General features: G+C 51.1%; 2 protein-coding genes across 7 annotated transcripts in view; one reads left to right on the forward strand and one right to left on the reverse strand.

Annotated features, from left to right (window-relative positions):
- NFATC1 (nuclear factor of activated T cells 1) overlaps window positions 1–17,358 on the reverse strand; it is a 111,217-nt gene extending 93,859 nt beyond the window's left edge. For 3 of the 6 annotated variants that reach the window (XM_038126022.1, XM_038126026.1, XM_038126041.1), the window contains exons 1-2: window positions 16,865–17,357; window positions 6,897–7,995 (exon numbers count right to left, since the gene is read on the reverse strand). In XM_038126022.1, coding sequence (XP_037981950.1) covers window positions 6,897–7,995; window positions 16,865–16,997 — 1,232 coding nt within the window. In that variant the 5' untranslated portion in view covers window positions 16,998–17,357. Of the gene's footprint in view, window positions 1–6,896; window positions 7,996–12,847; window positions 13,123–16,864 lie in introns of those variants that run through there. The other 3 variants (XM_038126015.1, XM_038126033.1, XM_038126017.1) reach the window with 3 other exon arrangements.
- LOC119696946 (basic proline-rich protein-like) lies at window positions 17,192–18,298 on the forward strand. Its single transcript, XM_038126905.1, has 3 exons — window positions 17,192–17,209; window positions 17,346–17,672; window positions 17,979–18,298. The coding sequence occupies exons 1-3, from the start codon at window positions 17,192–17,194 to the stop codon at window positions 18,261–18,263; spliced, it is 630 nt and encodes a 209-aa protein (XP_037982833.1). The 3' UTR covers window positions 18,264–18,298.
- Window positions 18,299–22,347: the final 4,049 nt, after the last annotated feature.

The raw sequence follows: 22,347 nt of genomic DNA on the forward strand, positions 1-22,347 counted from the left end.
TTAGTCTGAAAAAAAAAATCTGGATGAAGCATATTTGAGTAATGATAAATGACAAAGAGTAGAGCAAAACAGCTGTGTCTCTCCTGGTGACGATCAGTACACATTTTTAAACAGATGTTTCTGGTTTTAAGTAAATTCTCACTTGATGGATTTTTTTTTCTGAGGATACAACATCTATCAGATTAGAAATTTTTAACACTCAATTAAAAAGGAGAACACTGACTGACAGCATGTAGCCCTCAAATGAAGAGGGTTGTTTTTTTTTAAGATACATAGAAGTCATAGTTTTGTAATTAATGACATCTCTTTGAAAAAAAAGAACAAAAGAAGAAACACACAACTCCCCCCCTTTCAAATCAGCACCTGAAAATGTTAGTATAATTAAGTTATAAAATTCATGTTCTCAAATAAAGTATGAAAACAAAAATACTGTTTGCTGTTAGCCTCAAATCTACAATCCAAATTCCAAAGCACCACCTGCCCAATTATAAATTGACAATTAATGGGAATTTTTCTGCTAAAGGAAGAAAAGTGATGCATTTAGCAGTGTCATGGATTGGGCTGTCAGAGCTATTTCCTATGTTACATTATCTTCATCATGAACTCAATTTTCTGCAGCTAAACATGGTTAAAGGAAAAAGCCACCAAACAAATGGTGTAGTGCTAAAATCAAATCTGGTTGCTGCAAATATTAATTTGAAAAGGTCCAAACTACCTCATCAAGCCAGTGTCACGTGGAGGGGAGAAGAGCCCCACCACAGCAGCCAAGAAGAAGAATAAAAGGTCTTCATATGCAGCCTTCCTATCAAATACACATCAGTCTTTTTTCCTCAGATGACATTTTTCACCAGCTAAAAGCCTGTCTCGTTTCTTTCTGCGCCCTAATAAATCTCACTGTAGTCCTCCTAAATGCTGTAATGAGGTATGGTTGCTTCAAGGCAGGTTCACAAAACCTGGTGCTAGGCTGTAGAAAACTGGCTCAATAGAACTCCGTCCTACATAAATCAGATTAAAAACCAGATGAATAGTGATTTATTTTGCATACACCAGATACACAATATGATTAAATCAAAAACAGATTATCCAGTCTGGCTGACTTCTGCCTTTAGCAGAAAGATTTATCAAGTTACAAAAAAAAAAAAAACAAACCAAAAAAGAAAGATGCTAAGCAGTCCACTGGAATATAGATAGGGACGAAACAAAGTTAAAAACTTCTGCTAAACTTTTAAACTTTTTAAAGGTGTTTAAGCTCCATTTTCACATGACTGCTATCCATTTGGGAATTAAATTATAATTACACTTCCTAAGGTACTAGGTGCCCAAGGCCACTGGAAAAAGAGATTCACAAACATTTTTGTCCCAAACTGCAGAAGGTACAAGAACAATGGCCAGTCTCACCCTGGGACTACCCCTGTCCTTGGACAAATACTGCAGCACAGAGTTCATCTGCCCTAGACAGCTGCCTGAGAGTGGCATAAGCCACTGCCTAGAAGATGCTCAGCGTCTTTCAGCACCCAAAGTAAAGTGAGTGACATAGAAGGAGTACAGCTGAGACTGGATGCCCTGTGCTAAACTTAGTTTTTTTTCTGACAAGGAGTTTTCCTATAAAAACAAAAACACAAACTAAAAAAACCACAGGGCTGCTGAAACTTTTACCAAGCTGCTAGCTTGAACCTGCTCCAACTCTGCACCAAATGCAAATACAGCTACGATTTATTATTTATTACTTGTCTCACATCGAAGTGGATGCCTGTGAAAGATCCCTGCGTGTGATTTTGAAAGAGTAAGAAAACAACGGTGATGGCTACGTGTCCACCAACTCGACTGTGGTCAGAAAAATACACCTGCTTTATATTTCACTTATGACTTAACATGGGCAGATTTTACTCTCTCTTTTTTTTTGAATTTCCTGTCTGACAACTGAGCAATCTGGCTGTGAGCTGTTAAAATAGATACTGTGTCCCACCCTAGACTTGGCTGTATTTTGCTGGCATGTGGAGCAAGTAGCTCCTCTGCGAAGTGCATGAAACGCACTGGAATTCCTCATGCTGAAGTCTGAAAACATGAGTCGTCGTCATTCTCTCACACAATACTTCACCCTTCTGTCCTAAAAATTCACACTCAGAGATTGGTTTGCATGGGAAGGTTCACGTTTGATGGCTTAGAGAAAGACAGGAAACTATTGCTGCAGGAATGGAGATTACAAGTGGCTGGTATCACATTTCTGCTTATTCTGAATTTAGAATCCTAGGGTGTTAAAATGAGCTGGTGAAGGAAGGCCATTAATGAGATGCTCACAGGTTGTTTGAATGAACTAAAAAAACAGTCGGGAGAAAGCGTGGGGAGGATTAAATCAAACAAACAAAAATATATCAGTTTACTGAGACAGGCTTCCAAGTAGTCTTCAGCCTTATGGTGCAGCAACCAAATGTAATAAAAAGTCACTGCTATGTGATGGCAAAATAAACATGTTGAAAGCATCCAAACATCCCTATTCAGCAGGAATATAGCAGAAAAGAAAAAAAGATTAGCGGCATTTTGGGCTCTTCCCTGTCCACTTCCCAATGCCAGCCCCTCAATTAACAGTAATGAGTCCCAGGAGATGGCCACTGCCACACAGCCACAAGTCCCCACTTCACTGAGTCTTGCCCAGACAGCCCTGCCTTTGCTTTGTCTGAGGAACTTCCTCTCGCCTGCCATAAACACGCAAGTTCGCCATGGATGCACAGGTCAGCAAATCCGGTACTGCTGCACCACTGACTATCTCATCTCATCTGATCTTATCTTAAGATTGCTGGTACCTTTTTCTTGAGAAATTCAACTTTTCCCAAGTAGGTCTGCCCTCTATATCATGATCTCGAACAAAACACCTCTAAAAAAACCCAAAAACAAAACAAAAACAACCCAAAAACAAACAAACAAAAAAACTCCCGCAAAATCAAAAGCATCTGAAAGGTCCGCAAATCAAAAGAAAGAAGAAAAATGTCTGCAACATTTTAAAGTCATAGTTTGTAAGAAAATTGTATCATTTGGGGCCTCAACTTTTGCATTCTTGAGTTTAATACTGTCAGAGTCCCAAAAGTAGAATCCAAAAAATCCACAAAATACCCCAAAAAAGTTCACTGATGTGGACAAAAGTCAAACGTGCTTTGGCAACTTGCAGAGAGATATCCAACCATACATTCTCTAGGTACAGACTTCAGTCTCCGTATGTAAAACTACCTAACCATGTGCCTGTGAGGTCAAAAACATACATGCATATTTTTGAGGTTGAAAAAGAGGCTGCAGCTGAAGAAAATGTGGCTTTTGACTGTTAAAAAACAATAAACTGTGGAAGTAAACACCATAGGGAGCTTTTAAAAGTCACCTGTCTATTCCTGGAAACTCCTTTTTGTGTGGTAGACCTCATATACGCCATACGCCCAACCAACAAACCCAACCATTTCTCTTTCTCTTGAAAAACACTACATTTAGTGCAAGCTCAAGTGTTAAAGGCCAACACACTCCTTGGATTAAACTGATTACACCTGATATAAATACAATGCACTACTTTTCAAAGAGTAGGAAACTGCCTTCAGGAAATCTCAGGTTGTGTTTAATCAAATACAGCAGGTGAAGAGGAAGTCATATAAAATGTGTAAGATACTCAGAAACATGGCACTTTGGTGAGTGACTAGAGTTTTTGTTGTGATACAGGGTGATTTAGGACCTGCTTATGAGCAGATACAGAATACAAAAAATGGGATAAGTTTGGAAGTAGTCACTAACAGTGCCCCCATAGCCGAGGGCAGAAGTCCAGTCCTGTATTTCCATTTTGGTTTTGACATTTTTGACCACAAGACATTCTGCATTACATAGCACTGTAATGCAGAGATGGAGAAACGGCACAGAAGGAACACCACTGACACAGCAAAGGTTTGAGAAACACAGAGCCTGCCCTGCTTGTATAGTAACGGCCCAGTAGAGTGCTTCTCTTAAAATTATTTCCTACAGTAACTCTAAGAGTGATACTACAGACAGAAACTTGTTGCATTTGAGTGAGACAGCACAATGCACAAATACCAAAATAAAAAAAATATGTTGGAGATAAAAGCTGAAAGAGAGCTTCACAAAGACCATCTCTTGACTCTGCATCATGATTTACCTCGAGGGCTTTTTGAGGCAGACTGGTATATTTAGATAACTCATTTTGGTCTAGAAAAGGTATGATTCTCATTGTTACCTCAGAGCTTGCTCCAGTGCTTCCCCTGAAATGTCTGCTTGGTCTTTAAATATTTTCTACATCCAAAGATTTGGTGCAAGGCCCTGGGCTGCAACCAAAGGACTGCAGCCAAATCCCCACCAGCCCTGGGTTAACCTGCGCAGCTCAAGCCTCAGCTGCAATGTCAGGCTCCATCCTGCCACCCTGTCCTGTGAGTGATCCTCTGTACACGCGAGTCCCGTGCAGGAGCAGTCACATGTTCATAGTCTGAAAGGAGATGTGTGAGCTCAGACCTGCATCACAGAGCCCACGGCCTGGGGACTGGGCTGAGCATCCAAGCTCACGAAACACATAGACTATTTCTGTTAAGGCAGGCATCATTATAGCCTCATTATATACTCTTATATTCCCCTGCTCCAGGATTTGAAAAGCCTAAAGTGGACTGAACTTTAATTATGACAAATTAAAAACATAATCAATTTTTGTAACAATAGCAAAATGCAGTTTTCTTTTAAGACTGATGCCCACTATAAAACCTTGGGAATGGAGACAGCACTCAGCTGGTGGTGTGCCTGAGCCTGCTTCCTCCTGCTCCCAAAGAGATGGGAATGCAAGAGAGGGAGGGAAAGGCGTCAGTGATTTTCCAAGGCATGCTGGCTTTTGATGAAAACTGTACCGCATATTCAGGAAGAGACAGAGGAGGTAATCAAATCTGGTTATCTCAAAATCATTATGACCGGGTAGATTTTGGAGCCTGAGTTGTTTGCTGGAATCCACCCCTCCAGTCCTCGCGTTTGAAATAGAACAGATGTGTAACATAACAGGAAAAAAATCCAGCTCTGTTGTGACAAATTCTTAACCAATTTTTTTGGAAAGATTTAAAATAACAGTTTCTGTTGCGTAGGCCGTGATCCTGTTGACGTCCGTGCTCACTTGCCCAGTTCTTTCATATACATAAAATGAGAAGTATTTTTGGTGGAAGGAAGCACTGTCAGTGTATCTGATTGGTAAAATAACTTTAAAATCTCATTTCAACAGTAACTTCCAACTGCCCTAGAGCACGAGTTAATGAGATCACATGGAAACATATTGCAAACCAGGAAACATATTTTATACAAGACCAAAACAGTGGAAAAAATGTTAAATACACAACATAGTGGGGCTTCGTTCTGTGCACTTCACCTTTCTTGTTTGTGTTAGCGCACAGGCATGCCGGGTGCCTCCTGACGGACCGCGGCACAGTGCCTACGGCCGCTTGCTGCAACGGAAAGATAAAAGCCTGTTTGGTCAAACTGTCCTATTCCTGCCCTTGAAGTCATCAACAAAAAGCTGCCCCTGACAAAACAGCTGAGGGCCAGCCTCTCTGATTAACATGGGCTACTTGGCACTGCAGTGGGTGAAGATAAAAGGCTTTTTCTAAGTGAATGGGAAGGCTCTGAGGGATTTGCCTGGTGTTAGAAGTCTCCACCCCAGCTCTGAAAGACAGTGAGTGCCTAACTCTGAGTGGCCAGACCCAAAGGGGTTGCTGCATTTCCCAGCGCTGAATTGAGCCAGGGTCTTGAAAGGAGCTTGGCAATGCAGAGGAGAATGAGAATGATAATGATGAGGAAGGGGAGTGTGCTGCAACCTAGAGAGCTCTGGACCACTCCACCTCAGTTTCAGGAGACAGCACAGGGCAGAGAGGTGCTGGCTGAAAAAAGGTGAGACTGACAAGGCTGAAAATCAGGAAATGCATTGCTAACTACAACACTTCAGCTACACACTTACTGCTTTCATTTTGAGAAAGGCAGCTTCACTGTCAAGAGCAAGAAGCTGGGTGTGCTTGGAGAGGAGGAAAGGAGGTGACCATCAGATCCAGGGACTAGGAACAGCCTACAAGCCCTTGGAAAGCTGAACTATTTTCCTGCACCACATGCTTCTGTATATTACAGCTTCCAGAACACTCCAAAATAAAGTCTATAACTACGACAGAAAGAGAATGCAATGAATGTAATTAAGATTTCAGCTATTCTGTACTGCTTCCTACCCAGAGTCCTGTTGTGATAAATAAATGTGATGAACAGATTGAACCACTATGAGCTGAAAAATTAGTTTTTCTTCTTTAAACAGAAGTTGTAGGGAAGACAGAAAAAAACAGAGAATCACTGTCCAGAAGAGACAGAAAAATATTGATAGACAGCCTTCAGATGAGCTGAAATAATTTCAGATAAGCTGAAATAATTCACAAAAGAACCATCTTCTTAATTAACTTGTATTCACTGTGCACAAAGCATAAATGTAAAAGGCCCTGCAACAATCACCATAATGAGATCATATCCTTGTCCAGCAATATAAAAATACTGAGACATAATAAACTTCAAGTAAAGCCACAGGTTTGTTGGCACCAAATTGTCCTGCTCCCTGAGCTTCTGAACGCCTGATTTCCAGACTTCCTGGCCTGGGGCTTATCCCCTGGAAAGTGGAAAACTGGTTACAACCTATGCATAGCCAGCTCCTAGAACAGCCTCTTTTACCCTTCAAGCCTTGACTTGTGGTTACACCACACCAACAACAGAGGCAGTGTCACAAGACACAGTTAAGTGGAGTGAGTGGATGGGCACATTTGGCAGGAAACAGAGACAGGAAGGGGAAGAAGGAAACAAAAGCATGCAACAAAGATACTACTGGGATTGTCCTCTAAGTAGGGGTTCCTTACCTCATGTAGGATGTTGGAGATAGAGGCTTTGGTTTGGCCCACTGGTAGGGATGCTGTGGCACAGACAAGTACTGCTCACAGAAGTTTCCTTTCCTGATGTGCTGAAAGCTGGAGAAGTCTTCCGGTGACAAATCGGCAGTTGGCGATATGGTCCCATGATCCTCGCCAGCCGGTTCAGTTTTGAGAGTCATGGATGGGGTGTGATCAATGGTGGTCTTCCTTGACTTGATGGGAATCCCATCATTCATATCAATGGTGCTGTCAGTGGTGAGGGCGTTGATGGCAGCGACGATGGCGGAGCTGGTGTACTGGTTTGTGTTCCCCAGCCATGTGTCATCTGTGACACTCACCCGCGGTGAGTTTTGTGGAGAAGGAGTGGGGGAGTGGTGTGGGGAATAGGAGGTCTGCCGGCCATTGAGGCTGTACTTCCTTTTGTTGCAGGGAGACGGAGGCCTGGAGTTGCGAGCCCCCAGCCAGTTTTCCTCTGTGATGCTCGTTCTGGGAGACGTTGATGGAGAGTGCCTCGGGGAGCTGAGCAAAGTACAGGCCACCATGCTGCGCTGGTAGCCCTCCTCTGTGTCGGTGGTCTTTGGAGAGACACACGGGGACTGCCACGGAGAGGTCTGAGGTGAAGTGTATGGATATGAGTAGTTGGACTCATAGGAAGACGCTTCAGAGTTGCAGCTTCTGGAAGACAAGCTACTCGCTGGACTGAGGCAGGACGGGTCTCTATATGCCTCGATGTTCGGCAAGTTCAAAGTGGCAGTGGAAGGCGACCGCTTGGCATTAGGGATGGCTTCCTCCACCTCATCGTGGAAAAACTGGTTGTTGTTATGATGCAATCCCATGTAAGACGTGATCTCAATTCTGGGGCTCTCCAGCGCTGGAGCTCCATTAGGTCTCATGTTTGGCGGCAGGTAGTACTCAGAGGCTCCACTGTCAATGTGTCCTCCATATCCAGAGGGATGGTTTGTCGATGGGACAACTGAAATGACGGGATTTGATGTCTGCAGGCCATGACATGGAGTTGACAATGAGGAATGTGCCACATTTAGAGGCAAACCAGCATTGACATTTGAAGATGCATAATTATAGTGTTCTGGAAGAAACAAACAAACAACAAAGAATGACATGAGGTGCTGCACAAATATACTCACTTAGTAACATACCCAGCTGAAATGGTGGGACATGGCACAACACACAAAAGCACAGCTCTCCTCAACAACACGGCCCAGAGGTGTGTCAGGTTGGGCAAGAGACTGCAGATTAGCATCCTTGAAAATGTCACTAACTGAACAGAACAAGACAAGATATCTTGGGGATGGGGGATGTACACAGACAGAGCTGGTCTCAAGGGCATGGTTCCTAGGTGAACCTTCAAAGCAAAAAAAATGAGTCTTCAAACATCATTGCTTCAGGATTCTGGGAGACTGCAGCATTCAGAGATGCAACTGAAGATATATGTTTTTACATAAGTGAGCCTTACTCCCTCCCTGAAAAGTTGGAATACAAAAAAAAAAACTGGACAAAAAAACAAAAGTGGAGGCAGACTAAAGCAAAGAAAAAGATCAACTGAATTCTGTAAAAAAAAAATATACACAATCGAAATTTCCATTACAGCAAGTTTCCAACTGGTTCCAGTTAACTAGGATTTTGGAAAAAGATGGATCTACTGATCTGCTCTGGTTTCTGGGACCACTTATTCTCCAGCCCAACTGGCAGAGGCCAGGTGAAGGATAAACATGGATGTCTCACTACTCAGCGACAGCTGAAATTCCACTGAAACTGCTGGTTATTGCACGCGCGGCATCAAGCGCTGCCAGCAGCGCACTCTGGGCCAGCTCTCCAACCATTTAACAGTGCCGGGTGTATAAAAGCAAGAGCAGAGTTGCACAGCCAATGTGGAAAACCTGGAAGGCAACAGATCACATCACAGCCTTGTGCCAAGGGGCTTGCTGACCAAGCACAAGGAACAACTTGCCCTTTGCATGCCTCCATCCCTGCTGCTCTACAGGGACCAGCATCTCAAAGCTGGTCCACATGGCATCATCTCTGCCTCGCCTCGCTGTCTGCCTGCTGAAGGCACTCCTTCAGCTCTGCTCCCCTGTCCCAGGGATGCATAAGTGACTCTTTTTGCCATCCAGAGATATTGGTGGGTTGCCCATGGGGGAAATGGGCAGCCCTCAACCAAGGACAACATGCCCCTGGTGCTCTGAGCTGTGGTGGGATGAGGAATCATCATCTCTATTCTTCCTGATATAGGGAGGCTCTGTGTCACCAGGACACGAGCCAGATACGTATGCCCTAATGCCAGTATCTCTTACTTTACTGGGAAAAGAGGGCAAAATCTTTGTATCAGAGACAATGACTGCTGAACTCTGAGTTTGGGTAATCCTGGTGTACAGGTTCCTCTCAGAAGTCTGGAAATGCACCCAGCTCCAGCCCCAAGCTGTGCTTGCAATACATCAGCCTTCCCTGAGGTTTATTATGGCAGCAGCATCACTTTCCTGCAGGACAGAGGGAAACCCTACATGCCCTGTGGCCACAGCCAGTCCACATGGGAAACCTGTCACTTTCTATCCCAGGAGGCAGCCCTTGGCAGTTGTCTCGCGCACCTTCCCTCGGAAGATATGGAAAGGCTGTGTTAATTACTGCAGCTGCTATTCCGGAGGCGACCAGGGAGCTCTGCAAATGCAAACGAGCCTCCAAGCTGGTAACCAGCACAGCCAGCTATTCTCTTTCTCTTGTTTATCAGCTCAGCCCTCTCTGGTGTCATCCACTTGTGATCCCACGCTCACCTTTCTCTCTGGCAACAACTCCAAGGCAAACGGTACTTAGGAAAAATTAATGTGCTGTGGCAGCTTCACAGCAACTCCAGCTGATGCATGTCATAGCAGGTAACAGTTCGGAATGATGAGCAACAACACCTTTTAAACTTGCTCTCTAGTCTGCCCTCAGATACTGGCCATTTGCTCAGGAAGGGTCATTAAATTACACTGCAGTGTGCCACAAATAACACTGGATTATTCAAAACATGCTGCAGCTTCACGCTCTATTCAAACAACCAGGGAGACAGGAAATACAGCAAAAGAGGTGCTACTTGGCAAAACCCAGCCGCATTGGTCACATCAAGGGGCAGATCTGCCAGGGGGATCAGAATTCACTCCTTCCAAAATCAGTTCTCTTTTGTTGCTGCCCTGCCACTCGGCCGCACCACCCAGTGTCACCACAACCACTACCACTTCCCTCCCTCCTGCCCGTCATGGAAAAAAACCCTGACATGGTACAACTGTGGTAAGACCTCATCTGTTTCAGAAATTAGCTCAGAGAAAGGGTCTAGAGTAGTGCCTTCAGGGCAGCTTCAGCCCCTCCACTGCTTCCTCCAGCTCCAGAGGAAGGTGATGTCCATGTCCACACTGCTGCTGGGACACTGGCTACACTCTTCTTCTACACACCCTTCCACAGCCTCCTGCTCTGGCATACAGCTGGAAGGCACTGGTGACATGGCACAGCTGGGAACCACTCCCAGCCAGTCCCTACCATGCAGCCCAGGCAGGAGACTGGGGGCTCGGCAGGCTGCCCCAGCTCTGGGGTGGGCTTTGCCTCTGCTGACTGCAAAGTCAGTGCTTTTAGATCTTGTATTAAAAATAAATAGGTAAACAAACAAAATAACAGGGACAAGTACTGTGGGCCCAGCATTTTGCTCAAATTGTAATGCATGAGTAGGATGAAATTCAAACACTGCAGCCCACTGGAGAGCTGCGGCCCAGACTTAATAGGCAATACAAAGCTCAGACGAGCCTTTGGAATCCAATTTAAAAAAAATAAATTAAGAGACAGGCTCAAGTGCTATAAGCAACAAGTTCCTTAATTCACATGACAAGGAACAGCCACTTTTAGAACTATTATGCAGTTTTTTAAAGCCAACTTTTAAAGGCCCAAGAAAAATAACATCATACAACTCATAGTTTGTGTACAATAGTACACAAAAGAAAGAGGCAAGATCCAAAGCCTTCCAAACATATTTAGGTATCTTAAAATTACAAGCAGCACGTAGAAAATATGTCCACCAAGTATAAAAGCTTCAAAGTCAGAACTAGGAACAAGAGAGACACCTTGGTTTATGGGCTAAAAACCACCAGCTAGAATTTCTGAAATAAGCTCATTCTCCAAAACTTCCATATTTACAAAATTCATCAAACACACATCCATAGTCAGCAAATTTAACGTGCTGATGTTTTCCCCACCAGGGTGAATGAGACAGGTAGAAATAAAATCCTGCATCACATAATGTAGCTATGTAGGATATTTAGACAGTCCTGATGCAGATGAAAGGCAGGTAATGCCTTTGCCATGGCGTCACTGTTATGACTGTGATTCACAGAGGCACCCAGGACCAGTGTACAGACTACCAAGACACATTTAACAGGGTATTTTAATATCCTGGGCCAAACCGCACTATCAGATAGACCAGTGCAGGTTTGCATCAGTTCTGCTCCAACAAATCCACACTTACGTTAAGTATAACTAGGACAAGAAATTGGACCCTTTTGAATTGTGAGCACATCTCCAGATATTACATTTCCTTTTGCAGCAGTTAAAAAGCTCCTTTTTTCCCTCTAGTTAATTTCACAGTAAGCAAGTTTTATTCCTTTCTATCATTAACGGGCTGATCCTGCAAGGCACTGAGCACCATCGTTTTTTATTTACATACTTTAAATAGGAATGCTGAACACCTGTAGCTTGTAGGGTCTTTAGAGAAGATGAGGGCTGTCTTACATTGCTCAAGATGAAGCCACATCTATGTCTGTGTTTAAATTCATGCTTTCAAAATTGCCTAATGGAGTTAGGTACTTTTCTCACGCTAGGACTTTGACACTTAATTTGCTTAGGCCACTCCACTTTAGACACTTAGGTGTCTAATCACTAGAGCACATATTGAAAAGCTTGGTGTGAAACTTTAAAAACTGCCTCCTTCTAAAAACTAGAAGCTCATAGCAACTATTTGGATACTGACATTGTCCCAGAGAGGTGGGCAATTGGGGAGAGCTAGGAAGGTGCAAACACCTTCACTCATACCCTGGCAGGCTGCGTTAGGCAGGCAAGGATTTGCAAACCTGCTAGAATTTACAGGCAAAAAGATAAGGCACAGAGCAAACACAGCCCTACTCTGAGGCAGCGTTAAGTCATCCACTTGTACAAGAGAGTAACAAAAAAGTAACAAAAGAGACTCTTTAGGGTGACCCGCTATCACCGACACTGCAGCGAGTTAACCACACACCAGGAAGCGGCAACCTTCTCTCTCTGCCAGTTCCAGCCTTGTTCGCCTCATTTCCACCTGAAGCATTGCTTAAAGCCATAAAAACAGACAGCCGGACCGAGACACCAGAGTTGGAAACAGTTGTGACGCGTGACAAATTCACGCCCGTTATTTTTATTTGCGGATGACCTTCAAGCTAAACCCTGAGCCTAACTCCGGCTCACGGGGGGATGGGGAAAGGGGGCACAAGTGAGTTCTCAACCGGCCCATCTCTGTCACGGCTGACCCAAAGCCCACCGGGGAAGCCGTGCGAGCGGTCAGCGCGGAGGTCCGGACATCTCAAACAACTCCAAACTTCTAAAAACTCTGCACCGGCGGCCCCCCCGGGTCGTCTCCCCTTGCACCTCGTTCGGCTGCTGCCAGGGACCCGCCAGAGGAGCGCCGGCAGCCCGGTCAGGACTCTATCCCGCTCGCCGCGGCCCCGCTCGCCGCTTCCCGGCGCGGCTGAGGCGACAAGCGCCGCCCGGGGCCGGGCAGACCTGTCCGAGCGGGATTGCCGGCTCCCTCGTCCCGCTCCCTGGAAGGGAGATAGCCTTATCCCCTCCCGAACGGGGCAGCGCAAGGAGGGCTCCCCGCAGCATCCCGCCGCTAGTACTCCCGGAGGTGCCCCGGCCGCCCCGCCGCGACCCACCTCCACCCTCATCGCTGTGCTTGAACTCGAAGAGGAAATCGAAGTCAAACTCCTGCTCGGCCTCCACGCCCGTCATGGCTCCCGCAGCGACCCCCGCCACGCTCCGGCACCCTGGCAGCGGTGGTGGCGCAGCCGCGGCCCGCCCCGTCGCGCCCGGACACCTGCTGCCGGCGGGCCGGGCCGCGCGGAGCCCCGGCACGGCGTGGGACGGCGGCCGCTGCTGCGCTCGGTAACGTGATCTCGGCCCCGACGGGCGGCCTGTCTCGCTGCCGCCGCCGCTGCCGCCGCCTCCGATCCGCCCTCCCGCTCGCTGTTGATGTTTCCGGGTCGATGCAAACAACCGCGCTGCCCGGCCCCCCCGCACCCTCCCGCCGGGGCTCTGCCCCTGCAGCGCAGCCCGTGCTCCGCGGGGAGCCTTCGCCCCAACCAGGGGAGCCGGCACCGGCGGAGACCCAGACCGCCGAGGGCTCGCCGTGGGCGGGATGGGGAGCCCGGGGGTGGGCAGGGAGCGGGACTTCACCTGCTCCCGACCTGCGGTAACGGCGGGGGGCCGGAGCGGCTCCTTCCACGCTTCAGCGGGAGGGAAGTGGGGAGGGAGGGCTGCTCAGCCCGCTCAAGGAGGACACCGGCGTGTCCCCTCTTTGCTAACGACTGATAAAGTTTCTTCCGTGGATGCCCACCGCGCCGCGTCTGTGAGCCAAGAGGCTCCGCTTTCATTTATTTATTATTTATTTCATTTAGTCGCAGCACCCACTAGTGCCAGCTGCTATAAAAAGCGCAGTAAAGCGGGACTCGGAACGCTGCCGGCCGCCTCCGTGCGCCGGGGAAGGAAAGGTCCTCTCCGGGCCGCCGCCACACAGCGGGAGCGCCTGCAAAGGGCTCCGGTGGCGGTGCTGGCACGGCTCTGCCCGGCCTGTCCCTCTTCCCGCTCGTACGGGATACAAATTAAGGAAAAAGTAAATTAAGACTTTCTTTATGTTTCGAGGTGCTTTCCTGTCATGTTACACCGGGCCCGTCTAAAGGTCCCCACCAGGCAAAGGAGCGCCCGCCCCAGCAGCTCGTCTCGGCTCCTCAGTTGCCGAAGCTTCAGGTCGGGTTTCAAAAGGAACAGCTTTTTTAAGCAGTTTTGGAAATATTATTCTCTTATAATCTCAGGGAATACCATTTTCCAGGCTTGCGACCGAAATCTCCGTTTTAAAGTGCCAGGAAAACACGATTTTTTTTTCCATCTGAGCCCATTACTTTTTTCCCCCTCCTCGCCGGGACGAGCCTCTTTGCAGGCTGCGTTCTCGCAGGAGCCGAGCTGGGCTTCGCCCCGAAGGGGCCGTGAGTGCCGAAGTGCCGGGGCTGACTCACCCGAGTGTGCTAAAGGCCTTGGCAGCAGGGGAACCCCTCCCTCTGCGCCTGCCCCGACCCCGATCGCCCCGGGGCGCCGGCTCAGGCCGCGCCGCAAGGAGGAGCGGCCCGCTTCACCCGGGCATGCCCCTCAGCCTTTGCCCCAGCGGCGGGTACGAATGTGCCTCCTGTCCCCCTGCCCAGGGCCTACAGGCAGGACAGCCGCCTCGCCCCAGCCGCCAGGCCCCCGGTCCCGCCAATGCCAACCCTCCCTGACGCCGCTCTGCTCCAGACGCCCATCTCCTGGAGTGCCCCGGCGGGGAGGCGAGGAGAAGCTCCCAAGTACCTGCTGCCCTCGATCCTTCGCCTCTCCCCCATGTGGTACCCTGCACGACTGGTGAATTGTCCCACACTATTTACAGACGGCTTGATTTGCCAGTGACATTAGTATTAGTGATGTCAATGAAATATTTCGATTGGCACCCTTCCCGTGGAGAAAGAGGAAAGATGTGCCGTGAAAAGGTTAGAAATGAAGGATACCACATGTGCGGACAGAGTAACAGCGGCCCTCCTGCTAATAGTCCAGTTCGAAACAGTGTCATTGAACTGAGGAAAGAGAAACGAACTATGGAGAGGCAGCGTGCCCTGGCAAGGCCGTTTCCGTGTCACCAGCCGCCCTTGCACGACCCATGGACCGATCTGCCAGCTCAGCCGCTGCCCACCCAGCCTCTCCTTGGAGTTAACTGGAGTTGTTCCAACTCCATAAAGCGGGTTCAACAAGGGATGCATCAGACGGTCTGCTCCATCTGCAGCCCCCCAGCCTGAAGTGAAATGTAGCTTGTCCATGGCATTAAACCTGGCATAAACACTGGCATTTTCAAAGGTAAAGGACACCACACCTCGCTACCACCCAAAGAAAAAAACGAGGTCCTCCCACTGGAACTCTTTGTACATTTCTTCCCAGACTAATCAAGAAATAAGGTATTTTCTTTGATTGTTGTAGTTTGGCAATCAAATGGCACCTTAGTTTGCAAGCAGCAATCCTGACATGCAGGGCTCCCCTACGTGTTTCCTGGATTGGGTCACTCTTTCTGGCTGGACTCATTTTCTTAGTCCCTTACAAAATACACCACCGGAGAAGAGAACTATCGACGAGGGTTGGAACATTTTAACATAGGCATCAGAGATGCCACAGAAATAAAAGCAGGGGGATTTTTTTTTTCCTTTACAAGAGGCTGTAGAATGCTTTTTATGTCAGCTGCCTCTGGATGTAATTTTTACAAATGGTGTATTCAGTACCCTTGGAGCCCAGGGCATTGGAAGAGCCGTGCACGCAGCCCACGGATGTCTGAATGTGCGACTGGCACGCCAGCCACTTCTATTAAATACAGTATAATTAACTTCCATCCCAAAAGGCTCTCTGCTTCACAAGCGGAGCCACAGTCAGAGCCGCGCTTGTAGATTTCTCACTGGCAGAATCTTGTCAACTGCAATGAACCCCCCTAGGGTGAAAACAACTGTGTAAAAATAAATATTAAAAAAAAAAAGAGAGAGAGAGAGGGAGAGATGGGTCTTGAGCTCCCTTCCAGCTTTCCAGGGACAAACCCGGGGGGGAATGGAGTCCCGTTGTCCCACGCTGTGGAAAGAACGCGGCGGACATGGACAAACCCCCCCCCCCCCCCCCCCCATCGCCTCTTCACAACTTTCTCTGCCCGGGACGTGAGAGCTCGCTGCGCCCTGCCCGAGCCCCAGCAGCAGCCGCTGCAAAGCGGCGGCACCACCGGATAGGGAGGAAACTTGTGAGCCCGGAGGGAAGCAGGGAGCCGTCGGGCCCGCAGCGGGGAGCCGGGATCTGCCCCACACCTGCCGCGGCGCGGGGGCGATGTCCGGCGGGGATGCCCGCGAGGTCCCGCTGCCGTGGCCGAAAGGAGCCGTAAGCAGCAGCAAGATCCGAAAGTTTCGGCGGTAGGTGGATAGCGATGCTCCAAGGGGAGAACAGTGTCCCAATTGGCAAGAGGGGAAAGCGAAGTCAGCCAGACGCTACCTACATGGCAGGGGCCAAGTTCAGCCCGGAGGAGCTGCGCGGGTCCCGAGCTCCGCTCCCACCGTCTGTCCCTCTAGAAACTTTGCTACTGAGTTTTCAGGGCACTTTTCGCAGCAGGGGCAGAGAAAGAAGCCGTGATTCAGAGCTGGGATAGAAGGGCAAGCCCTCCTCCGGAGCCGGGACGGCGGCGGCAGCGCGCCCGCCCGCCGGGGACACGGGGCGGCAGAGCCCCGCAGCGCGGCCGCAACGTGCCCGCCTGCCTCGGTGTGCCGGGAGCGCCGGTACGGCGCCTGGCACTGCCCGGGACTCCTTCCTTTTCCCAGGAACGTGAGTTGGCTGCAACGATGGGTTCTACACTGACTTCCCCCAAATCAAACGCCGGGATGGGGAGGGAATCCCCGAGCGTGCGCCCCTGACAGGATCCCAGGCGCCCTCGTAGCCCCTCCGGGAGCGGGCCCGGGCCCAGGACCGGCGGGAAGCGGCCGGGAGCAGCGGCGCGGCCGCGGCGGCGCCCTGCGAGAGGCGAAAGAGACACCTATTGGCAAGCGGCCGCCGGCCAGCCTCCGGGCCGCCGCGGGGAAACACCGGGGGACACCGCCGCCCGCCCGCCCTCCGCCCCCCGCAGCGCCGCCCGTTACCTTCCTCCGCCGCCTTCATGGTGCTGCCGAGCGGGCGAGCGCCGTCCTGCGGGGCCGCCGCCGGCTTTTCTCTCCCGCTGGATGGGTCCCGCGACGGCGGCGCGGCGGCGGCCGGCGGGGCAGCGCTTGGCATCCACCCGGCGGGGCGGCGGAGCCCGGCGCCGCGCCCTGGGCCACTGCCGGCCCCTCGTCGCCTGTCCCGCCTGTCCCGCGCCCCCCCCCGCCCGCCTTCACGACCCGGTGACCGGGACCGCGCCGCCCCTGGCGTGGTAGCCGCGCCCGCGGAGGCACAGGAGCTCGCCGCCGCCGCCCCCCCGGGGACGGGGCATGGAGAGGAGGGCGGGTGTGCGTGGGGACTTCGGAGGCACTGCCCGCGCTGAGGCGGCGGGACGGGGCGGCGGGCGCTGCCGCCCGCGGAGAGCTGCAGCCGGGGGACGGGGGCAGTGAGTGTGCGGAGCGGGGAAGTCTCGCTCTGACGCAGGGCTGCGCGCCCGGCGCCGCCTTTTTAAAGCTGGAAAACACCCCCCCCCCCCCCCCCCCCCAACCTCCCTTCCCCTCCCGGCCCCTCTCCCCGCCCCGGCCCCGTGATGTCAGCCGGGCCTCGGCCCCGCCGCCGGCGAGCGGCCAGCGGGAGGCGGGCACCGGCGGGCACCGACGGGCCCCGGCCGCCCGCCCCTCCACGGGGCACGGCGCCCGCCCAGCCCCGGCCCCGCCGCCACCGCCACCGCCCGCGGGGTCCCCTCAGCCTGCGGGAGCCGGGTGCCCTCCTGCGGGAGAACGGGCGGCGCGCCGGGGTCGCAAAGTGAAGGTGGGGAAAGAAAGGAGACCGGGGTGCGAAAGAGGCAAGCAGGGAGAGGGAAAAAAAAAAAACCCAAAAAAAAGGCGAGGCAGCCTCGCATGCTGAAATCATTATGTAAAAAATCGCAGGCTTCCCCCGCTGTGGAAATTTGGAAATGAGCATCAACTGGCAGGCGAGAGAAAGGAAAATCCCATTCTGCTAAATTACTAACAGACCCGCGGACTCGGTTTCAGTCGCTCCAGATTTTTTATTATTATTATTTATTATTATTCTGTAAATATCTCAGCAACACAGTTGTGTCTCATCACTTCGTAGCAGGGAGAAGAAGAGATCCCACTGCGACTCCTCCTCTCACCTCCCATCTCCGGGATGCCCCGTCCCGGCCCCCGACGCGGCCGTGATACCCCGGCCGAGGCGGGAGCCTCCCGGACAGGAGCTGCTGAGAGGGCCCGCGCCGCCCCCGCTCCCAGCCCTGCTCCCCTCACTCCCCGCTCCCGCTCCGTCCTCCCTCTCTCCCCACAGCTGGCAGGAGGGAACCAAAGTTTTGGAATGGGACATGCGGGCCATTGGGGGGGTTTTGAGCATATATCTGGTGTGTGAAGAAAAAGAAAAAAATCATAAATCTAGTCCCTGACACCCATGTGTGCTTGGAAATAAACCCAGTATAAAAGAAATCCTGTCTGCTTCTGGGGAACGGGAGCCCGCGGCTGGTTCTTCGGGGCGGGCTCCTCCACTGAAGAGCGGCGGAAGACGGTGCCCAGCAAGGAGCGCACCCGGCGGGGAGCGCAGCACCCTCCACCGACCTCGGCCGTTCCGTCGGGTGGGAAAACCGCAAAACCTGAACCAAAAGGGCGACGCTTTTCTTTCCAGGAAAACTGAACGGGAGAACAGCGGGGGGAAGCCCTCAGCCCCCGGTGGCCTTTCCCAGCCTCCCCTCAAGCACGCGGCGCGCGCCACACGGACGTGGCGCACGCGGGACGCCAGGGCGCCGCCAGGGGGCGCCGCGGGGCGGGGAGGGCGCGGGGCGGCGCTGAGGGAGCCTAGCCCGCCCCCCTCAGCACCCCGACGGGGCGGCGCTCGGGGGGGCCGCCGTGCCCGGGCCCGCGCCCACCGGGGCGGCTGCCGGGGCTGCCCGGCGCGGGGGGAGCAGGGGGGAAGACCACGGCTGCTTCCCGGGAGGCTGGGGCGGGGGCGGGCGAGAGCCGCGCTGCTCTCGGCGGGACTCTCCTTTCCTGCCGTCCCCCGTCCCCCCTCCCCGCTCTCCGCCGAAATGACGGAATCCCCCGTCTGTTTCCTCCTGTTTAATGCCGTTGCCCGGACCACCGTGGCGCCGCTCCAAGGCCCCGCCAGCCGGCGCGGGCAGCCGGCGGCGGCGCAGCGCGGGCCCCGCTGCCGCCCCCCAGCTCCCGCCCCGGCCCCGCCGCGCCGCTCCCGGCCCCGCCGCCCCCGCAGCCCCGCGGGGCCGCCCCGGGGCCGCCCCGCCTCCGCTTCCCTCGGCCCTGCGCCTCCTTCCCGCCTCCCGAGTTTGTTTACAGCCGCTACTAGGAGAGACTGTTACACGGAGCTTATTTTGGGAGTCGGTGATGACTAACGAAGTTAAAAGGAGCTTAGTACAGAAAACAACCTTATTTTTAGACGGCTGTTGTTTCAGTGGATCATTGTAGCAAACGCACCCCGGCGCTTCTAAAAGCCACATCCCCGATGCCAGGTCTCTTGTCCTGTGCTGCCACAGGACTCTTGTCCTGACGCTCGCACACCGGCTGGCCCTCTTTGCTTTGCTTCCCTACATCTCCTCCCCAAATCCTGCCTGTAAGTGCTACGGCCACCATTTGCCTTCATTATTTCGAACTTTAGGACGTCTTCTTTGAACCGAAGTAAAAATAAGCTAAAAAATGAGGGAAAAAAAAAAAAGCTTTGAAAGTATTTGGAGTACTTTTCAGTGACCTCTGGTGCTGAGTTAGCAGGGACCAGTATCGGCCTCCCCCCGTGGCTTTTGAGACAGGGCTGATGATTTTGTAGAGCTTCTTCACCTCCCAGGGAAGATGCAAGAAGCAGGTCTTCACATCTAGCTTCATTCTAAGCAGTTCTTTGGGCCCTCACATGACATACTGACCGTCACAGCCCACATGTGGGAGAGGTCAGTGGTGGACAACAGGGAGATGTGTCTGCTACTGCTGCCTCACTCCCCATCATCCTTCTCTTCCCTTTGTGGGTATCACTGCATGCCAGTTTGGGCACTAAGACCAGACATAAGGCTCCCGCATTCCAAATCTAGTCCCTCACTGACCAGTCCTAGTCCCTCATGGGTAAATCCCATCAGAGCTGGTGGGACCTCAGCAGGCTCTGCTCCACACAGGGCTGCATAGGCAAGCATCCCAGCTAGAAATCCTCCCTTGTCACCAGTGCTGTGCCAGGATGTGTCTCCCCCCTCTCACTGCCATGCAGCCAGCTTTCTCCGGCTTTCCATAGGAATGCTTCCATTGGGCCCTCTCTTCTCACCATCCACGTCTGCCACGGAGTTGTGTGGCCTCCCTGGGCAGTCCCTCTCCATCCGTGTGTCCCACTGCAAGGGTGGGGTGAGCTGCTGCTTGCCTTCCCCTCCACAGAGGCTGCTGTGCTTGAAAACAAAGCGCTTGCTGCACTTAACCAGTAATTAGGTTAATCAGCTGTCCTGCTCTACCTTTCCTCCGTGGCTGAGACAGCATGCAGTGGTTTGTGTGGCCTGGGTCAGGCTGAGAAACTCGTCTGTGCGACTGCACGTCGAGGCGGTGCTTGAGGGAGACAGTGCACTTGGTGTACTGCAGCTGTCCCAGGGGAAAGCAGCTGGACTGGGATAAGAGCTTGGTAAGAAGGGGGACAGAGCAGGCCACAGCCTTGGGACAGAGCCTTTTTGGGTTCCCACCCATTTTCCACCGCCCTGACAGCAATCAGTTTGTACTGGAGAAATCACAAGAAGAAAAAAAATCTGTACCTTACAGAAGGAGGGAGGGTAGGAGTAGAAAAGGAGCCTCCACTCTTTCTCCTCTCCCAGACATGCAGAGCAGTGCTCCAGAATGGCAGTACTTCCCATGGCTGGTGATTGCTGGGCTGGGCCCCCCAATGCTGGAGCTGCCTGTGGGTCCCAGAGCCATGCTGGCATTCCCTGTGCAGCTTGGCCATCTGACACGTGCTTCCTCCTAGCCACAAACACCACTCCTTTGCTCCAGGAAGGAGCCAAATGATGCAGGCTTCAGTGGGCACTTTTTGACCACATTTTAGTCCTTCTGCTCATCTTTGCAAGCAAAGAACTAAATCTGCCCCCTGTTCTCAGCTCTTGCATGTGGTGTTATCCTTTAAAAAGATACTGCAGAGTATTTATACAGGATGTTTTAATCACCGAAGAGTCTGATTCATATTCACTGGATAGTTTCATATAATGTGAAGTTGTGTGAGTCTGTGCATTTCCTCCTCCATTTTCCTTTTCTCTCCGTTTTGTTGGGTTTCAGTAGTATGGGAGGGATGGTTTGCATGAACCTTTCCACACAGTAGCCACAGTACTTATTCGGGAACCTCTAATTCAACCAAAACTCCTTTGTTCTCGCCTCACCAGAGGGTTTAGGTTTGTAGCACCACACAACAGGCTGTGCCTGACTGGCACCCTGAGCTGCTTGCAAGACTTGGGGCAAATTTTTTCTTCGGGCCATGTCCTGCAAGATGAAAACTTTCAGCTTTGTCTACACAAAAGGGTTTTGAAAGCAGGGTGGGGGGAACCCCTCTCTCTAGTGTTTACCAATATAAAACATTTTCTTACAATAAGTGCACTGAATCCCATAATCCAAAATATGTATCACAAAAAGCCACCCGTGCTCTGCATGGAATTTTTATCCTGTTTTGGGCTTCTTGCCCTTATATCCTTACAGCCTTTTATATCTATCATTCATAATAGTGGCCATCTCCTTAGGGTCTGCATGCCCATCTTTTGGGTCTTGGCAGCTTCAAAAGCATCAGCATCTGTTCAGAATTTCATTCATTGTAACAAAAGATTTATAAGTCTCAAGCCTCCCTAACCAAGGCCCTAATTAAAGTCTTTCTAGTCTCCTGCTTTGAAAATTGTAACAAGATTTGCTGGAAACAGACAGCACATGGCCAGTGTTTATGGCTGGTACAGCACCATTTTGAAAACCCATCCATAAACCTTGCAAACAAGGCCGGGAGCACACCTGAGCAGTGGCCGGGTGCTGCCCAGAGTTGGAAGCTGGTGCAAAGGCAGAGGCTGGGCTCAGCCTCCCATCCCCCTGACACAGGCTCTTTCACAGGCTGCCAGAAATCATTTCACCACTTTTAAGGTGCATTGCACTTAGCAGGACAAATGCCAGAGGAGGAATTTTGTGTGCTTGAATAATGTTGTAATTTACCTTATAACCGGTCTCATTACGATGTTGAGTGCTCTGTTGATTTACCTGGCTTTTGATTTAGTGGACTGTTTTTAAACGACAGTTTAGGAATGCAGCCAGTGACTGCAGGCAAAGGACCTTAAACCTTTTTGGAGCTACAGTCATCTGTTCAGACACCGACTTTTTAAAATCAAGATAGACATCAGACAGCCTCACCAGACCCATATACAGAAAGCTGTGACTAAATTAAACTGAGACATTAGTGGAGAGAAATAATTTCATAATGATACACGCTGCATCAGTGCCCCTTT

Source organism: Motacilla alba, chromosome 2, assembly GCF_015832195.1.
Source record: "Motacilla alba alba isolate MOTALB_02 chromosome 2, Motacilla_alba_V1.0_pri, whole genome shotgun sequence".
Lineage (NCBI taxonomy): Eukaryota > Metazoa > Chordata > Aves > Passeriformes > Motacillidae > Motacilla > Motacilla alba.

What these genes read in the sequence shown, in the direction of transcription:
- LOC119696946 (XM_038126905.1), top strand. An exon ending in GCCGGGGTCGCAAAGTGAAG is followed by an intron (nt 17,673 to 17,978) that starts GTGGGGAAAGAA and finishes ATCACTTCGTAG; the next exon opens with CAGGGAGAAGAAGAGATCCC.